At 36.3% G+C, this 14,413-nt stretch overlaps 1 protein-coding gene across 3 annotated transcripts in view; it reads left to right on the top strand.

Moving 5' to 3' along the window:
- The window catches only part of ATP9B (ATPase phospholipid transporting 9B (putative)), a 171,967-nt gene that overhangs the window by 67,980 nt on the left and 89,574 nt on the right, over positions 1 to 14,413 (top strand). For all 3 annotated transcript variants that reach the window (XM_063325763.1, XM_063325761.1, XM_063325762.1), the window contains 2 exons: positions 1,212 to 1,306; positions 10,157 to 10,237. In XM_063325763.1, coding sequence (XP_063181833.1) covers positions 1,212 to 1,306; positions 10,157 to 10,237 — 176 coding nt within the window. The remainder of the gene's footprint in view (positions 1 to 1,211; positions 1,307 to 10,156; positions 10,238 to 14,413) is intronic.

Here is a 14,413-nt window from a genome sequence, read left to right on the forward strand (position 1 = left end):
AAGACTCCAACCTGGATAAACTCCTTTGCCAGTGTTTCCATCAGTTTTATTGCTACCATATCACTTCTACTGATGAAACTACTTCATTAGTTTTTATTGGATTGGTTGAAATATAGAAGGTATTATGGGTATATATGCATGTATGTCTGTGCACATTGTTTAAAATTTACAAATAACTAGAAAAATCTATTTTTATTTCACATCCACAGCACACAGTAACAATAGCGTATACAGTTGTTAGGCTGTAGCGTAATGGAAGTTGTAATTATTACTTCAGAAATACTTAAGGTTTCTTTAGTGTAGCAATTGTGAAGAGTATTGGTAAAACTTTACCACCTTTTTTAAAATGCTTCAAAGTAGATGGAAACTGTAGCTGCTTGTATGTGTTTCTACTAGATTTGCAATGCTTTAGTGCAGTCTTTTCTGAATCTTACATTAGCAACCTATGTAATACTCCAGACTTGATGATATCCACCAAATCAGTTATTGGGGTGGGGGGAGGCTCTGCACTGGTCTCAGTTTTCTACTTCTTGAATACTAGTCTTCTATCTGTAAAGCATACTCATTCTCTTCAGTATGTATCAGTCTGTATCTTCAGCTTCCCTCATATCTTAAGTACTGTGCATGTGTTGACAGGTTTCTTTAGTCTTGGATCCTTGGTGATTACAGATGATTCAAAATTGTTTCTTTTAGGTGTAATACATTGGGACCCATATTGTTTTGAATGGTATCCATGTTAAGGATTTATTTTAAAAAATATTTTTCAAAGAAGTCAGGAATCTCTAATCAGTGGGAGTCCGTGATGTCATACCAGCAGACACACAAAAATCACAGGCATCAGTTCATTATTCTATTGTGTTGGAATTGTACAAGTGGCACAATTCTAAAAGGAAAAAAAAAAACCAGACAGTGAAGTTGTATTGTTTGCTGATAACATTTAGAAACTACTAAGAAACCCGTAAAATAGGATTTCCCCCCGTTCATAAATGGGCATATTGTTAATTTTATCAGAAAAACCATGCTATTGTGAGATATCTGGAGCGTTCCTGGGAGAAAGCACACAGACATTCCAGAATATGAATCCTTTTATACATAGCACGTTTATTTAAAAATGGTTGTAAACTGCTTTATTTTCACTCTTCTAAATTTTTAACCCAAACTGAATTTTTGAGATTGGAAAAAATATTTTCACGTCTCTTTATAACTTCAAGGTTCATGTTTCATTCGAACTGACCAGCTGGATGGAGAAACAGACTGGAAACTGAAGGTTGCTGTCAGTTGCACACAAAGATTGCCAGCTTTGGGGGTAAGCATTTAATCTGTTTGCTTTTAAGATATCTTCCATGTATGCATATATATCTCTTATCTAAAAGATTGTTACAATTCTAAAAATTGGAAAATACCTGTTACCACAGTCTTAGTTTTTACAATAAATAATAGATAGATATTCCACTGAATGCTGAATGAGAAGCTGAATATGCAAATATTCGTGTTTTTACATTGAAAAGAAACTGAGACAGAATTGGATTTTTATCTTTCAACTTAGTGGTTCTCCTTGTGGTCCTCCTGCGATCCATACTCTGCAGAAGTGTATCACAGTTGTAGTGCTTTCAACAAGTGTTGTACTGCAAGTGCAAGTCACTCTTGTCTTAGGAACCGTTGCTTTAATCACTAACTTGTAAGCTTGGGAAACAGCAGTCTGCTCTTGAAAGATAAAGTGCTTGTTGTTGTCAAGATGCTTTCTGGTTTGACTAGGTGCAATATGCAAGTTCTTGCAAGGAGGGCTCTCCAAGAGTTGCCTGAATGTGTGTATTTTTTGAGTGTGTGGATGTGTCATAGGTAACTATTAAAATGGTGAAAGAGACACGTGTGTGTATATATATATGTATACATTCAAAATAGACATGTATCTACAAAAACGTATGTAGGATTGTATAAATGTGTCTTAATGAGAAGCTGAGTTATGTCCCTGGTACTGGGGAAGCTTGCTATTTTACAGGAGAGTTGGCTTGGTATTAAGAGACTTCCTCTGAAAACATACTCAAATTACAAGCTTGTGGAAATTTACCTGTACAGCATTTCTGGTGTTTTGACACTAAATCCCTTAAGTGTTTTATTAAAGGCGAACATACTTTAGGAGGACTGTTTATATGCTATCTCAATAGAAAAAGTAAGTGTTAGATTATCTGCCAGATCTTAGCAGGACTTCTGCAGTTATTCTTCCAGAATTACAGAGTTGTTGCCACACTCAAATTAGCAAAAGGGAGAGATTTTTTTTCCCCTGTGTTCATACTGCTCCGGCTACCGGCTTCGCATGTGACAAGAGGAGGAAAAAATAGCTAGGTTCAAATTTAAAGCGTTGGCACCAAGGAATGGAACTGAAGGTTGGTCATGCCAGACAGAGATGGCAAGTCTGGTTCTAAGATGGGAGTTCTGGTGCAAGAACAGACTTTAACAAGTATTCTGTAATTCACAGTTGAATTTAGTATTTGTAATAATGCCTCTGCTGTAGATTTTTACCATTCAGTCATTGGGCTATGTTGTTTTCTCATTAAAAAAAAATCATGTCCACATTTGGTACAGATGCATGCATTTGACTAAAATCTAGTCAATTTTTTATCTTGCTTCCATTTTTTTTTTTAATTAAATAGTGTTTTTCAGATAGCTACAACTGTATCTAACTTAGATATTATTTTTTTATTTCTCTTTTGTTTTGGAAGCACTGACAGTACTCGGCAAATATAAGTCTTCATGCAGAGCACTGCCTCTTTGAGTTCTGTTTGCTGGTTATAATTTTATGTTCTGAGCTTGGAAATTTTGGTGTTCCAAGGCTGATGAAATCTGGAGTAAATTATAATGCAGAGGTTGCTCTACACTTTCCTTTGGAATAGAAAAGAAAAAAGTTTTACATTATCTTTTCTACTAATTTTTAATTTATTTTTTTAAAAAAAACCCCAAAGGCATGTCTGAGGTTTTCTCTCCTTGCTAGGAGGAAATAGACCTCATAGAGTGGGGAATTGTTGTACTGTAACTTCTATATTATGTTTTTATTTAAAAAATAAATATCAGATCAATAGACTTGTCAAATAATTGTTAAGCATCTATGGAGGTAGTATAAAATTATGGTTAAACCTGTGCCTTTGATTTGAAAGAAGTAAATGTTTGTATTGTAGTGGTTTATAGTGGAAAGTAAATCAGAAATGGTTGAAGCTAGTGAGTCTGCATTTGAATGGCAGGACGTGCAGTGTCCAGAAGTGAAGGTTTGCTTCAGGTGGTGGTTGGTTGGTCTGGGCATGTAGGGGAGGGAAAGGCAAGCTATCACCAAGAAATTATTCATGTATCTCAGAAACAGTACACAAGAGTCAACTGTACAATATAGTAACCATTTCCTCCTTAGCTGTTTCCACCTACTGCTATTAACCTACCTCCGACTGATGTGTGCTTCTTGAAAGGTTTTTATATTCTCCTTCTTCTTGAGCTGAAGGTGACACCCTGAAGTTGTGTCACGAGATGCGGTTAATCAAGGAGCTGTGTACACTTAACAAACCTTCCCTGGCTACCAGCAGCAAATGGAAGCCACCATGCAGTTGATGTTCGTCTGCCCTTTCTCTCATTATGCAGTTACTAGTGGTGAACCGCGCTCGCCAAGACTTTGTCTGCATTAGGCTGACGTCTCATCCTGAAATAACTGACACTGGGTATAAGACTTCCTGCCAACTAAACTAAACTATCTCCCAATTTCCATCCTGTGTGGTTTGGTCAAACCATTGACACTTGATGGTTCTTTAATGAGATAATTTTAAATGGCTGCTTCCCAGCTGGTCTTAGATTGTTTGCTGCTTCACTTGTAAGCCCCATCTGTTGGAATTATTTTAGGGAAGTGGTAGGCTAATGAACCCAAATACAAATGTTTTTTAGGGGATCCTCACATCCTTCACAGAAGATAATGCTCAGCACACATCCCAGAATCCACATTCCTGTGGAAAGGACATTGGGATTTCTTTAATTTCTGCAAAGATGCTTTTACCGTTACTGGGACGGCAACAACATGCAAGAGTATCAGCCATCTGAAGAAACTCTGTGGATGGACAATTTCAGAAGATTAGTATGAAGCTCAAAGCAAGCAGTGAATTTCAAATTAAAAAAATCAGCATTATGGAATTACGTTATTCTAAGCCTGATTTTTATAGTTCCTAATAGAGTCATAAGCTTTATCTCTATATAGGCCCTACACTTACTAATTTGTTTAAAGTTAAATTAAAATGCACTAGGCAGAATTATTCCTTTATAGTTACAGTAAAAATAATGGTTTTGGAAAAAATAGTAGAAACAGGATACGTGCTTTAAACATGTAGGGATAGTGTTCGGCACCCTTTGAAACTTTACACTCAACTTACCTAAAAAGGGATGCCTAAAATACGAAGCTGAGGTTTTCTCAGCAAACAGTATTCAAGATCTTTTGTACATGCAGTGGAAGAAGTTTGAAGCAACTCGGTTGAAAGTAAGGATCACTTGAGAAAAACATTTTGAGTGGACTTTTTCTCACTCTAGGCTTCTACAGTATCCTCTGTTGCTGAAAACTTCTCTTAATAAAACTGAAAAATCAAGCAGGTTGCTTTCCAGTTATTAACTTGAAAATGTCTGTTGCTTTGTAAAACATCCCTGTGCTTTGTTTCAGTTCCTGACTTGAAAAACCACTGTTTTACAGTGATTAATCTTGCTTGCTCACTGTGCAGTGAGTAATAGGGGCATATACTTTTTGATAGGCTTAGAATTACTGTTGCAGAAACTTGTTGAGGTTTGAAGCGGTCTGTACTCTGGTCTGGGATCGTCTGCGTTTCCCCTACAAAATGTTAGGAGGATGGGGCAGTGATTCTTCCTTCTGCTACCAAGAGCTGCGGGGATGCGATCCTCCTTTCATTCCGTTTGCATTATGTGCGTCGTATGTGCCTCCAAAATAACCGACGCGCTGAAAATACGGCAGTTCGAGGGAGCACCTAGCTAAATGTTTTGCTTTAGCTTTTTTTAAATCAAGGCATTAAATATCCACGGCGGGGACGCGTGAGCCGGGGGAGGTGCCGCCCGCCGGGGGTCGGCCCGGCCGTGCCTCGCCGCTGCCACCTGCCGGGCGGCCGCCGGCACAGCCAGTCCCCTCTGGGTGGGGGGTCGTTTTGTGACTTGGTTTGAAAAGCTGGTGTGGCAGTTGTTTGTTTGTTTTTGTTTGTTTTTTCTTTGCGCTAATTCACAGAACTAGTTTTGATTAGTTTGAAAGACGCGGTAAAGAAAATGGGTAGAGCGCGGTACGTCTGTGCCTGCAAAGAATTCAGAGCTCTGTTAGTCTTGTCCGTTTCAAAAGCACGAAGCTTCTGTTCTAATTCAGTACTGCTTTTGAACTGGATTGAAGGCTCATATTTGTATGGGTGGCTACAAAAATGGGTTAGGTTTCCGAGGTTAACTTTCTACGTGTTTATGATGAACCAACAGTTGGCTGCACGGGGTTGGTTCACAGAGTGAACCTGTTCAGCCAGAGGGTGTGGGGGGCATGGGATGCAGTCTCTCCAGTACTTGCTCTAGAGAGAGCAAGTTTTGCCCTTGCTCTCTCTAGACCGACATTCTGGGTTTTTGCTGTAATGGATCAAATAGTTTCAGCTATCTTTCTGTCTGAAGTAGCAGTTGTTCATTGCAGTAGTGCTTTTCCTGGCTTCCAGGGACTCTCCGTGCATAAAGCAATACCTGGTACGGTGTATTCTCCGTCTGCTTGCAGCACACTTTCAAAGCTGAGGCTTAGAGTTCATATTTACATATTAAAGTATATTTTTAATAATTTAAGAGGATGCGTGGAAATTGAGCGTAAAATAAACTAATAAACAATTTGACCATAATAAACTAATAAACGATTTGACCATGCATTTGATAGAATACACTCTGCATAATTGTCACTCATTTTGATTTCTTTAGTTATCTGATGTAAAGGCAATGAGCATCTTGCGTTTGGCATGAGCTGTCAGTCATGTCAACAGAGAAGCACTGTAACCCTACCCATGGTGACACCCAGAATAAACAAACCTGCAGACCTTCAGAGCTTTTCTTAAAGAACAGGTGACACCACCAAGATGATCAGTACAGATTTTGTTGTCTTCCTAAAGCACTTAATGTGATCAGAGAATTAAAATTTCAACAAGTCATTTAATGATGGCTGAGCAGCAAATATTGTAACACTTGGATTAGGTTTCTTGCAGTTTCATAGTTATAGGTGGGGCAGTTCTTCTGGCGATACGCGTGTCCTGAGGCATTCTTCTCTAGCTTGGGTGATCAACTAAATTTATTAACAGCAATGAGGTCACTGTAATTTTCAATAAATGGTGACTTGCTGATTTATATCAGAAGATCCATACAGCAGTAAACAATACCATTTACATTTAATTAGTTTTATTGAACCAAAGGCAATTTTATTTGTAATGAACTACATGTTATGATTAAGAATGTATTTTAATGATCTTTAAGTAAGGTGAACAAATGTTGCCCTTGACCTAACAGAGGAGATTTTTCTGTTATTGATAACTTCATGGTGATTTTTAAATTGTGAAATGCAAAAGAGAACATTTTCATTATTGTGCCATCATCAAGTCATTTCCTATGTACATTCCACTGTAGAAAGATGAAATGCATTCTTCTGAATTATTATTTTCAAGTAGAGATAATTAAATGCATATAAAGTTTATTTCAAAAACTCATCTACCGTTGTATACAAAGAATTTAACTTTTATTGCTTGACTCAAGTCTTTCACATAGTTTCTTTCGTCAAAACTGTTGCAATCCCCTTACCCAAGTGTTTGGGTTTTTTTTTTTCCTTTGAGTAAGAAAATAATTGATGTCATTTGCCTTTAATGTTTCCTAAAAGCAAGGTAACTTTAGATGTAGAATACTGTTTCCATTGAACATATCAGTAGAACTATCAGTAGAAGCAGTGAACTAGCAGTTCAATGCTTGTAGTAGGAAAATAATTCTTTACTGAAGCTGAATTTCACAAAGATCAAGTCCCTCGTTAGTTAAGTTATTAATAAAAAGTAGTCTTTTAAAATAAATAAATAAATATTTTTTTTAAGGTAATTTCCATTCTTCTTGCTTTTATGTAGGTGAAAGCAATGACATAACCTAACCAGGTAAACTTTTCTTGCTCAGTGAGCAGTTGTTTTATGTTTACATGTACTGTTGTGTACAGATCTTGATGTCTCCTTGTTAAATTCACTGTCACGACTTTATTCAAGACATTGAGATGAGAAATGCACAGCTTCTACTAGGAAAGCAGCACTAGGTGAAGGAACATCTTTGTGCTCTTATAGTAACCTTTATTGTTGAATGCAGTTCATATGTAATCTGTCTTCTATAATTCTATCATTCCTTGCATTTCTCTTTCTTTTCCTTGTATTACAAAACTTCAGCAAGTGTATTTTATTGGCCTGAGGATGCTGTCCATTTTGAATGAAGAGCATTGGGCTACCGAAAAAAACGTCCTTATCCCTTTTCTTTACCTTAATAGTGAAAAGATACTTCAGAAAGCTATGGAGCACATGTAATATTCTTGTATGTCTTTTCTTTCTACTACTCATGAATGAAAGGCCAACGAACTACCACCCTAGGTCTTTCTCAGAGCATAGTTCTTTCTTATGTTTTTTAGTTTTAGGGAAAACCATGCACTTTTGGAATACTCTGGCAGTACTAGTTCATAACATTCCAGAGTAATGCCACAAATGTGTAGGGAATACACAGATCTCATTTTTTTCAGAAAGATCAGTGAGTTTGTTTCAGAGTTGAAATTCAAAAAAGAGAAAAAGGAAAATGTTAAAGTTTAGGTGTTAAATCAGAAATACAAAAGGAGAACTAAAACATAAAAAGACAAGACACTAAAGGAATGCAGCAGAAATTTTTACATTTAAAAATGTAACAAAGGAGAACATCACAGTAGAAGAAAAATACAAAGGTTAGAAACCAGGAAAATATATTACTGTACAAATGCCGGTATGCTTAAAAAGGTGGATATTTCTGCTTCCTTTTATTCTCATGTTGCTTCCCGCTAAGGCATTCTTTGAAAAGAGAGTAGTTCTTGGTTGACGCATTTCACTAACAGTTTTTATTGTGTATATGAGTATGTGTGTGGTATTAGTTTTCTGCTGTGCTGTCCACTACTGAGAGACTCTTTATTTTTCTTTGCATAATAAAGCACATAATAGCCTGGATTAGCTAAATTGTAGGTGATAACAGATTGGAAAGAAGTGAATGATGAAGATATAGGACACCACATGTGTATTAGTTTCATATAAATTATTTCTTGTGAACCTGATGAAAGTAGGTTGGAAGAACAAGGATGCAATGAATGAACTTCGTGTGAAGGACTACAATAAATGGCTAATGGTTTAAGATAAAGATAATTTGTGAGAGTTAATGTTCAGATTTGATTCATGTTTTAAAAAGAACATGAAATACAAAGTCTGTGTGTTTTTGCAAGGTATGAAGTGAGAGATTTCTTGTCTGCAGAATACAAATAGAAGTACAAATTCATTATTTATAGGGCTACGCATTTTTAAACTAAGGTGAAACATGTTTGATACATGTATAATGGATTTAAAAAAAAAATTCATTTTGATCTGGAAAAGTGGAAAAAATAATAATATTAAAAAACCTGTAGCCGTTTTATCGGAGAAACAAAAGGATATAAATGTGTCAGACTTTAAGATAACATAGGTGGACAATTGTGCCGTAGTTAATTCTTGTAGTGTTCAAATTATGTAGTATTCAAATGTAGTTATTTTTTCTTATATTCAAATTATGAACAAAAAAAAATTCACGCTTTTAAAAATTGCTACATTTGAGCCAAAGTGTGGTTATAAATTCATAAAAGAGGCTGTAAAATTAATTCTTCTTTTAAAGATAGCACATTCTAACTGGCATGAGCCAGGGTATCGTGGTCGTGTATTCTGCTCCCCAGAGATGGTGTCTCATTGGCCTTTTGCAAGATTCATCTAGTAATAAAGGACGGAGATAACTCAAATAGTTAGGCACTATATCTGGTGAGAAGGTAGACACTCTTGTGTTTCATCATGGGTTATGGTTCTTAGATCGACTGGGGTTTGGTATCAACCATCTGGTCCTCTCGACACTAGAAATTGGATTGTGGATCCATGCATGAGCAGTCTACTTGTGTTGAAATCTCTTAGCTGCTGTTGTTCCTGACCATCTAAAAAGCACCAAAAGGTTTGCTTTTGCGATGTGAAGAAAGTTCTGTGTATCAGGTTTTTAACAATTAGTCTGCGGTATTCTTTCTGTGGGAGGTGGATGTTTCAGAACAATTACCTGATGAAATAATTGTTTCAGAAATTTAAGGTGATCCTCCCTGGGCCTTTAGGGACAGCTCTTAAGATCTAACAATCATCAAGTTTGGTTTTTTTTCTTCCCCTGTTTATACCATAACACCATCTATTTATAGAGCCTGCTACTGTAGTATCCAAGAGTCTCTTGATGTTCTCAGTTTTAGTGTAGGATGGTTCATGGGTTGTTTGCTGTCATGAGTAGCAGGACCACCTATAGTAGACCCAATTTTAACAGACTAGTTTGGCGTATCCCTGACTTCAAGCATTCGAGTGATCCTGTTGATGTATCTAAGCTTTCTTGAAGCTGATGAGGTTTTCTGATGGGTTGATTGCAGATGTGCTTGAGCATTTAAGAGAACTTGAATCAATTTAATTGTTTCCTCTTGTATTCAGTTGGCTTTGTCCTTGCTGCAAAAATATTTTCGTTCCAGTTTCATTAAAAACAAAACAAAGCAAAAAGTCCCACAAACATATATGTAATGTATGTAAAATATTTTAAGATTATACTACTGTAAATTAAAATGGGACTGTTCATAGATACAATTTTTAACTCATGTTATAAATGTAAAAGTTTAGTGTTTGAACTATCACCAGATTGAGAATATCATCTTGGATCTGGTTCCTTTATAGCAAGGTGTACTGAAAAAAACCAGAGTGTTTCTTATGAACTTAACTTGGGGTGGGGTTGCGGGGGTCATAAACTGGAATTTTTACCATTAAAAAGTTCTTCAAAATACGCGATTACATTCAGGTTTAAATAATATTAAGTACATTAATCTGTTTTACAGGATCTCTTTTCAATCAACGCTTATGTGTATGCTCAGAAGCCACAGCTGGATATTCACAGTTTTGAGGGTACCTTCACACGGGTAAGTAGTATGTGTAAATACAGTTCTACTTCTCTTTTCTGTATCTCAATGTAAGTGAAACCTGCATTTGGTGTCACAGTTGTACCAGATCCACCCTTAGCTTTATAGCAGTATTTTTTTACATGTTCCTGCTATGGCAATACTTCATATAATATATATCCTGGTAAACATGTATTGCAGAAAGCTAGTACCAAAAGAATATCTGAAAAACATAGAATCCAAGAATTGCATATTTGTTGACATCACTGTAATATTTTTATATGAAACTGTTTGTATAGCAGTATATATTGTTTGTTTCCAGGCATCAATTGTATTGTTCATATATGTCAAAAAGTGCCAAGCGGAGTACATTCAGTAGCCTAAGACAATGCAACTGGTAGTTTATGTGCAATAAAAATGGGCCTTGTTTAACAGCATTTCAGTTCAAGGGAAAGCTGGTATTTCCAAAGTTCAGTTACCCCAAAAAGTAAAATAAAACTAAAAGCTACTTACGGAGGCTTTATTAAATATTTTTCTTCAGCTACAATTCTATTCAAAACCCAATATGATGATAACAATGCAATCATTTCTGTGACTTTTTTCTGTTGTTTTCAAAAGGTGGCCTGCTAAAATTAACCCTTTAAAGCAGGGTGTAATAATAGATAGTAACGTTTTTTAAAATTGCTTTACAGATATGTAGTATTATATTAGAATATACAGCGATTGTTTTGTTTATATTAGTCAAACTTGGTGTTAGTTGACTCATTCCTCTTGATAGCTTGTTTCTAAAATAATTTGAGAGAATTAACTACTGTGGAGGTAAAGAGAAGGGTTTTTTACCCAAGTGACTTGAATTGGTAATAGATTTTGTTCAGTAATTGGAATTCCAGTTCACAATTCTAAGTACGCTGATGAATGAGATATTGCAGTTGGCTCTTGAAGACCAATTTATACCAGTTATGTAGTTCATGCTGCCTACAAAGTAAATGTCATTTGCTCACACCTTCAAAGCTGTAAGCAACAATGTTTACTTAAACCTTGTATTGAACAATTGTCCAAATGAAACTTCTATTAACAGCTGTAAAATTCATGTTATTCCTGTCCCAATGGATAAGTATATACTTTTCTAAATATAAATTGAACTCCTCAGAGTCTTTTTAACAGCTCTGGTATGTGTAATTGACACATTGGGAAATCATCGCTAAACAGTTGCTCCCTGTTGTGGGTTCTGCTTGTACATGGGTAATAAGAGCTGTATGATTCAAGCATCCCTGATATGTGTAAATAACCCTGATGCATTTTATGCTTTCGGGTTTACGTATGTGTTGTTTTGACTGCTTCAGTAGTAAGGGAAGTTTAAACTGAAATTGTGTGTGCATGCATCTGAGGGCAGTGCCCTCAGATTTGGTTCACGATGGATCGCACTGTAGGTCTTTTTAGAAGGTTTTGTTTGGTTTTTTTGTTACCTGTGTACCTTCTGCATAGTGAGATGTTGCCTTAGGACACTCATTTACTGATTTATCTTTCTGCCATGAGCCCTTGCTTCTTACACCAAATCAGGTTTTGCATCTAATTTCTATTTTATGTTAAAGTAAAAAAAAAAAAAATTAGTGTGCTTAGTGATGCTAATGCATACATTTTTCCTACTTAAGCATTGATGTTCAAGGAGTTCTTGCAAGGATAGGTTGACAGGGTAATAGCACATTGATTTTTCTTTTCTTTTCTTTCCCCATTATGAAGACAGAGTACTAACAATGCAGGAGACAAACTTAGATAATTTCAAAAAGTGCATGACCATAAACCAAACCAAACCAGAAACTTAGGTGCACAGCTCTGAAGTTTTTATGAGGGAACAACTTCTCTTAAGTACTTCTACGTGAGAAAAATATCCACAGCAAACCTGATAGCTGACATAAGATACCTCTTGCAGTACACCTGCATAACCATTTCAGGAGGAGTTAAAGCTCTGCTGTATTCTACTGACATCTGACAATTTCACATGAAGTAATTTTCTGTTGTTCCTTCATGGATTTTGATGCGTTGTATGCAGTCAGTGCATGAAAAGTAAGTGTGTGTCTTTACGTGGGCGTGTGGGAAGGATCGTGCCTGGCCCTTAAATAATGGAGTAAGTTAATTCTTTTCCTCCTCTCCCGTCTTCTGGACATCCTACCAAGAAGCAATAGCTGAGCTAAATTAGTGTTCTGTGAAAATGTGTGAGAGAGTTTTATTTGTTCTCAGGGCATTGTCCATGTCTTGGCCGAGTTTATTTTGAAACAGTGATGCACAGAACAGAGATGTACACAGATGTAACTACTATAGTTTCTCTTCTGTCTGATGCTCCTATGTAAGCTTGATAAATGAGGAGGCTATTTCATCAATTCTGGAAAAGCATGAGAAAAACACATGTCTGTAGAAAGAGAATAAAAGGTAGCCATAGTTGTTAACTTTTACCAGGTGGACTCCAAAGAGTAGACTAGAGCATTACATTAGCATGTACTAGCATGACCAGTATCATTTACCTTTTGCTTACACCTTCTGTGCAAAATCATGGAAATTCTCCCTTCTGCTTTTGACATTGGTGTTTTTTTGTTTAAATTTGGGTCCTTTTTCAACCATTCCCATAAGAATATTTTCCTTTAATTTCTCCTATATTGCAGCTCTTTGCTGTCACCTCCGTCTTTTCATTTACTTGAAATATATCTAAATCTTATTTTTATTTATTCTAGAAGATTCAGAGAGCTGATTCCTTTGAGTTTAGTTATCTGCTCTCATAATTTATTTTTTCTCTGGTACAGAACTATTTGGTATCACTTTTTCCAATATAGGACCTTGTCAGTTGCTTAAAACAAAGTATCTTGCTGCAAAACCGGTTGCATGTAGCTGTTGATACTTTGGAAAAATACATATTGAGATGTGAGTGCTGAAAATTGTTTATTCATTTATGAGTAGAATCTCTGGCCTGTGGCTAATTATACAGATGTTTTCTTGTATAAGTCTTGTATTTTAGTAGAGAGAATGTCGAGTAATTTTTTTATTTCGTATTTGCTGTTAGAGAATTACGTGTTTTGAAGCAATGGTTGTGTTCACTTCAATCTGGCTTAATCTTAGGTTGGGAATGGTGTTATGTTTTGCAGCTTCTTTTTAATCACTTTCCTTGTGATGGGACTAACGGCACACAGACAGCCAGACTAGGGGGCTAATGTGTGCAGAAACTAATGTGACCCTGTCCAAAATATGTATGCCAGTAAAACGGACATAACAAAAATAATTAGCTGTGGGATTGGGGTGGGGAAGGAATCTCTTTCAGTGATGCAACTAAACTAATATGTATTCTTCCACTTTCCTACAGAACTTGGTGGGGGTTGTTATGCTGCAACCTGTCAGGTAGGAATAAGGCTAGAGAAGGTCAAATGAAAGCGGTACACTTGTTGATTCAGGGATTGGGTATTTAGTCGCAAAGGCCTATGTCGTTATCTGAAAAAATTTCTAATAGGTTTTAGATTTGAAACTCTTTAAGTGCCTACTTGAAATTTGTCATGATCCTTGGTCAGCTCTAGTATGAATTGAGGACTGAGAGTAGGATATATTCAATTTTTATGTAACTGCTCATCTGTTCCTTTTTCTCTGCACATGCAAGAGCTACAGGCTAATTTCCTAGAATAGGAACTGTAGACAATTTAAATCTCTATGATCAATACTGCACAGGATTTCAAAAACTGAGCCTGAATATGAAGCTTGAATGCAGTACTGAACTGCGCTATTCTGGTAATGAACTTAATTCAGAATTTAAAGTCCAATAAGCATACAGCTGCCAAATGAAATTCAGCCCAGCAGGCCTTATGTGGAAACATTGTCAGCTGGACAAAGAAGCCCTTGCATGTCAAACTTCTGCTACTAGAGTGAGCGATGCATTTCATTTACCCCAAAACATACATTGTTCTGTTAGCTGTAGTAGCCTCAGAAAATTTGCAGAACCATTTCTCTTTACCATAGACCTGGTGTTGTGCAGGAGTCTGAGACCTTGTCCCTTCCTTGCTTCATCTATCCCTGCCATCTCTCCAAAAGTAGAAATAAAAATGATGTAAACCAGCTAAACTCATAACCTGTAAATATACTTCTTATTTTTTGTTTGAGTAACTTATGACAAATGAAAAATACGGTTAAGTTGTCATCTGTTTGGGTATGGAAGGTGTGATA

Source organism: Chroicocephalus ridibundus, chromosome 2 (genome assembly GCF_963924245.1).
Source record: "Chroicocephalus ridibundus chromosome 2, bChrRid1.1, whole genome shotgun sequence".
NCBI classification, from domain to species: domain Eukaryota; kingdom Metazoa; phylum Chordata; class Aves; order Charadriiformes; family Laridae; genus Chroicocephalus; species Chroicocephalus ridibundus.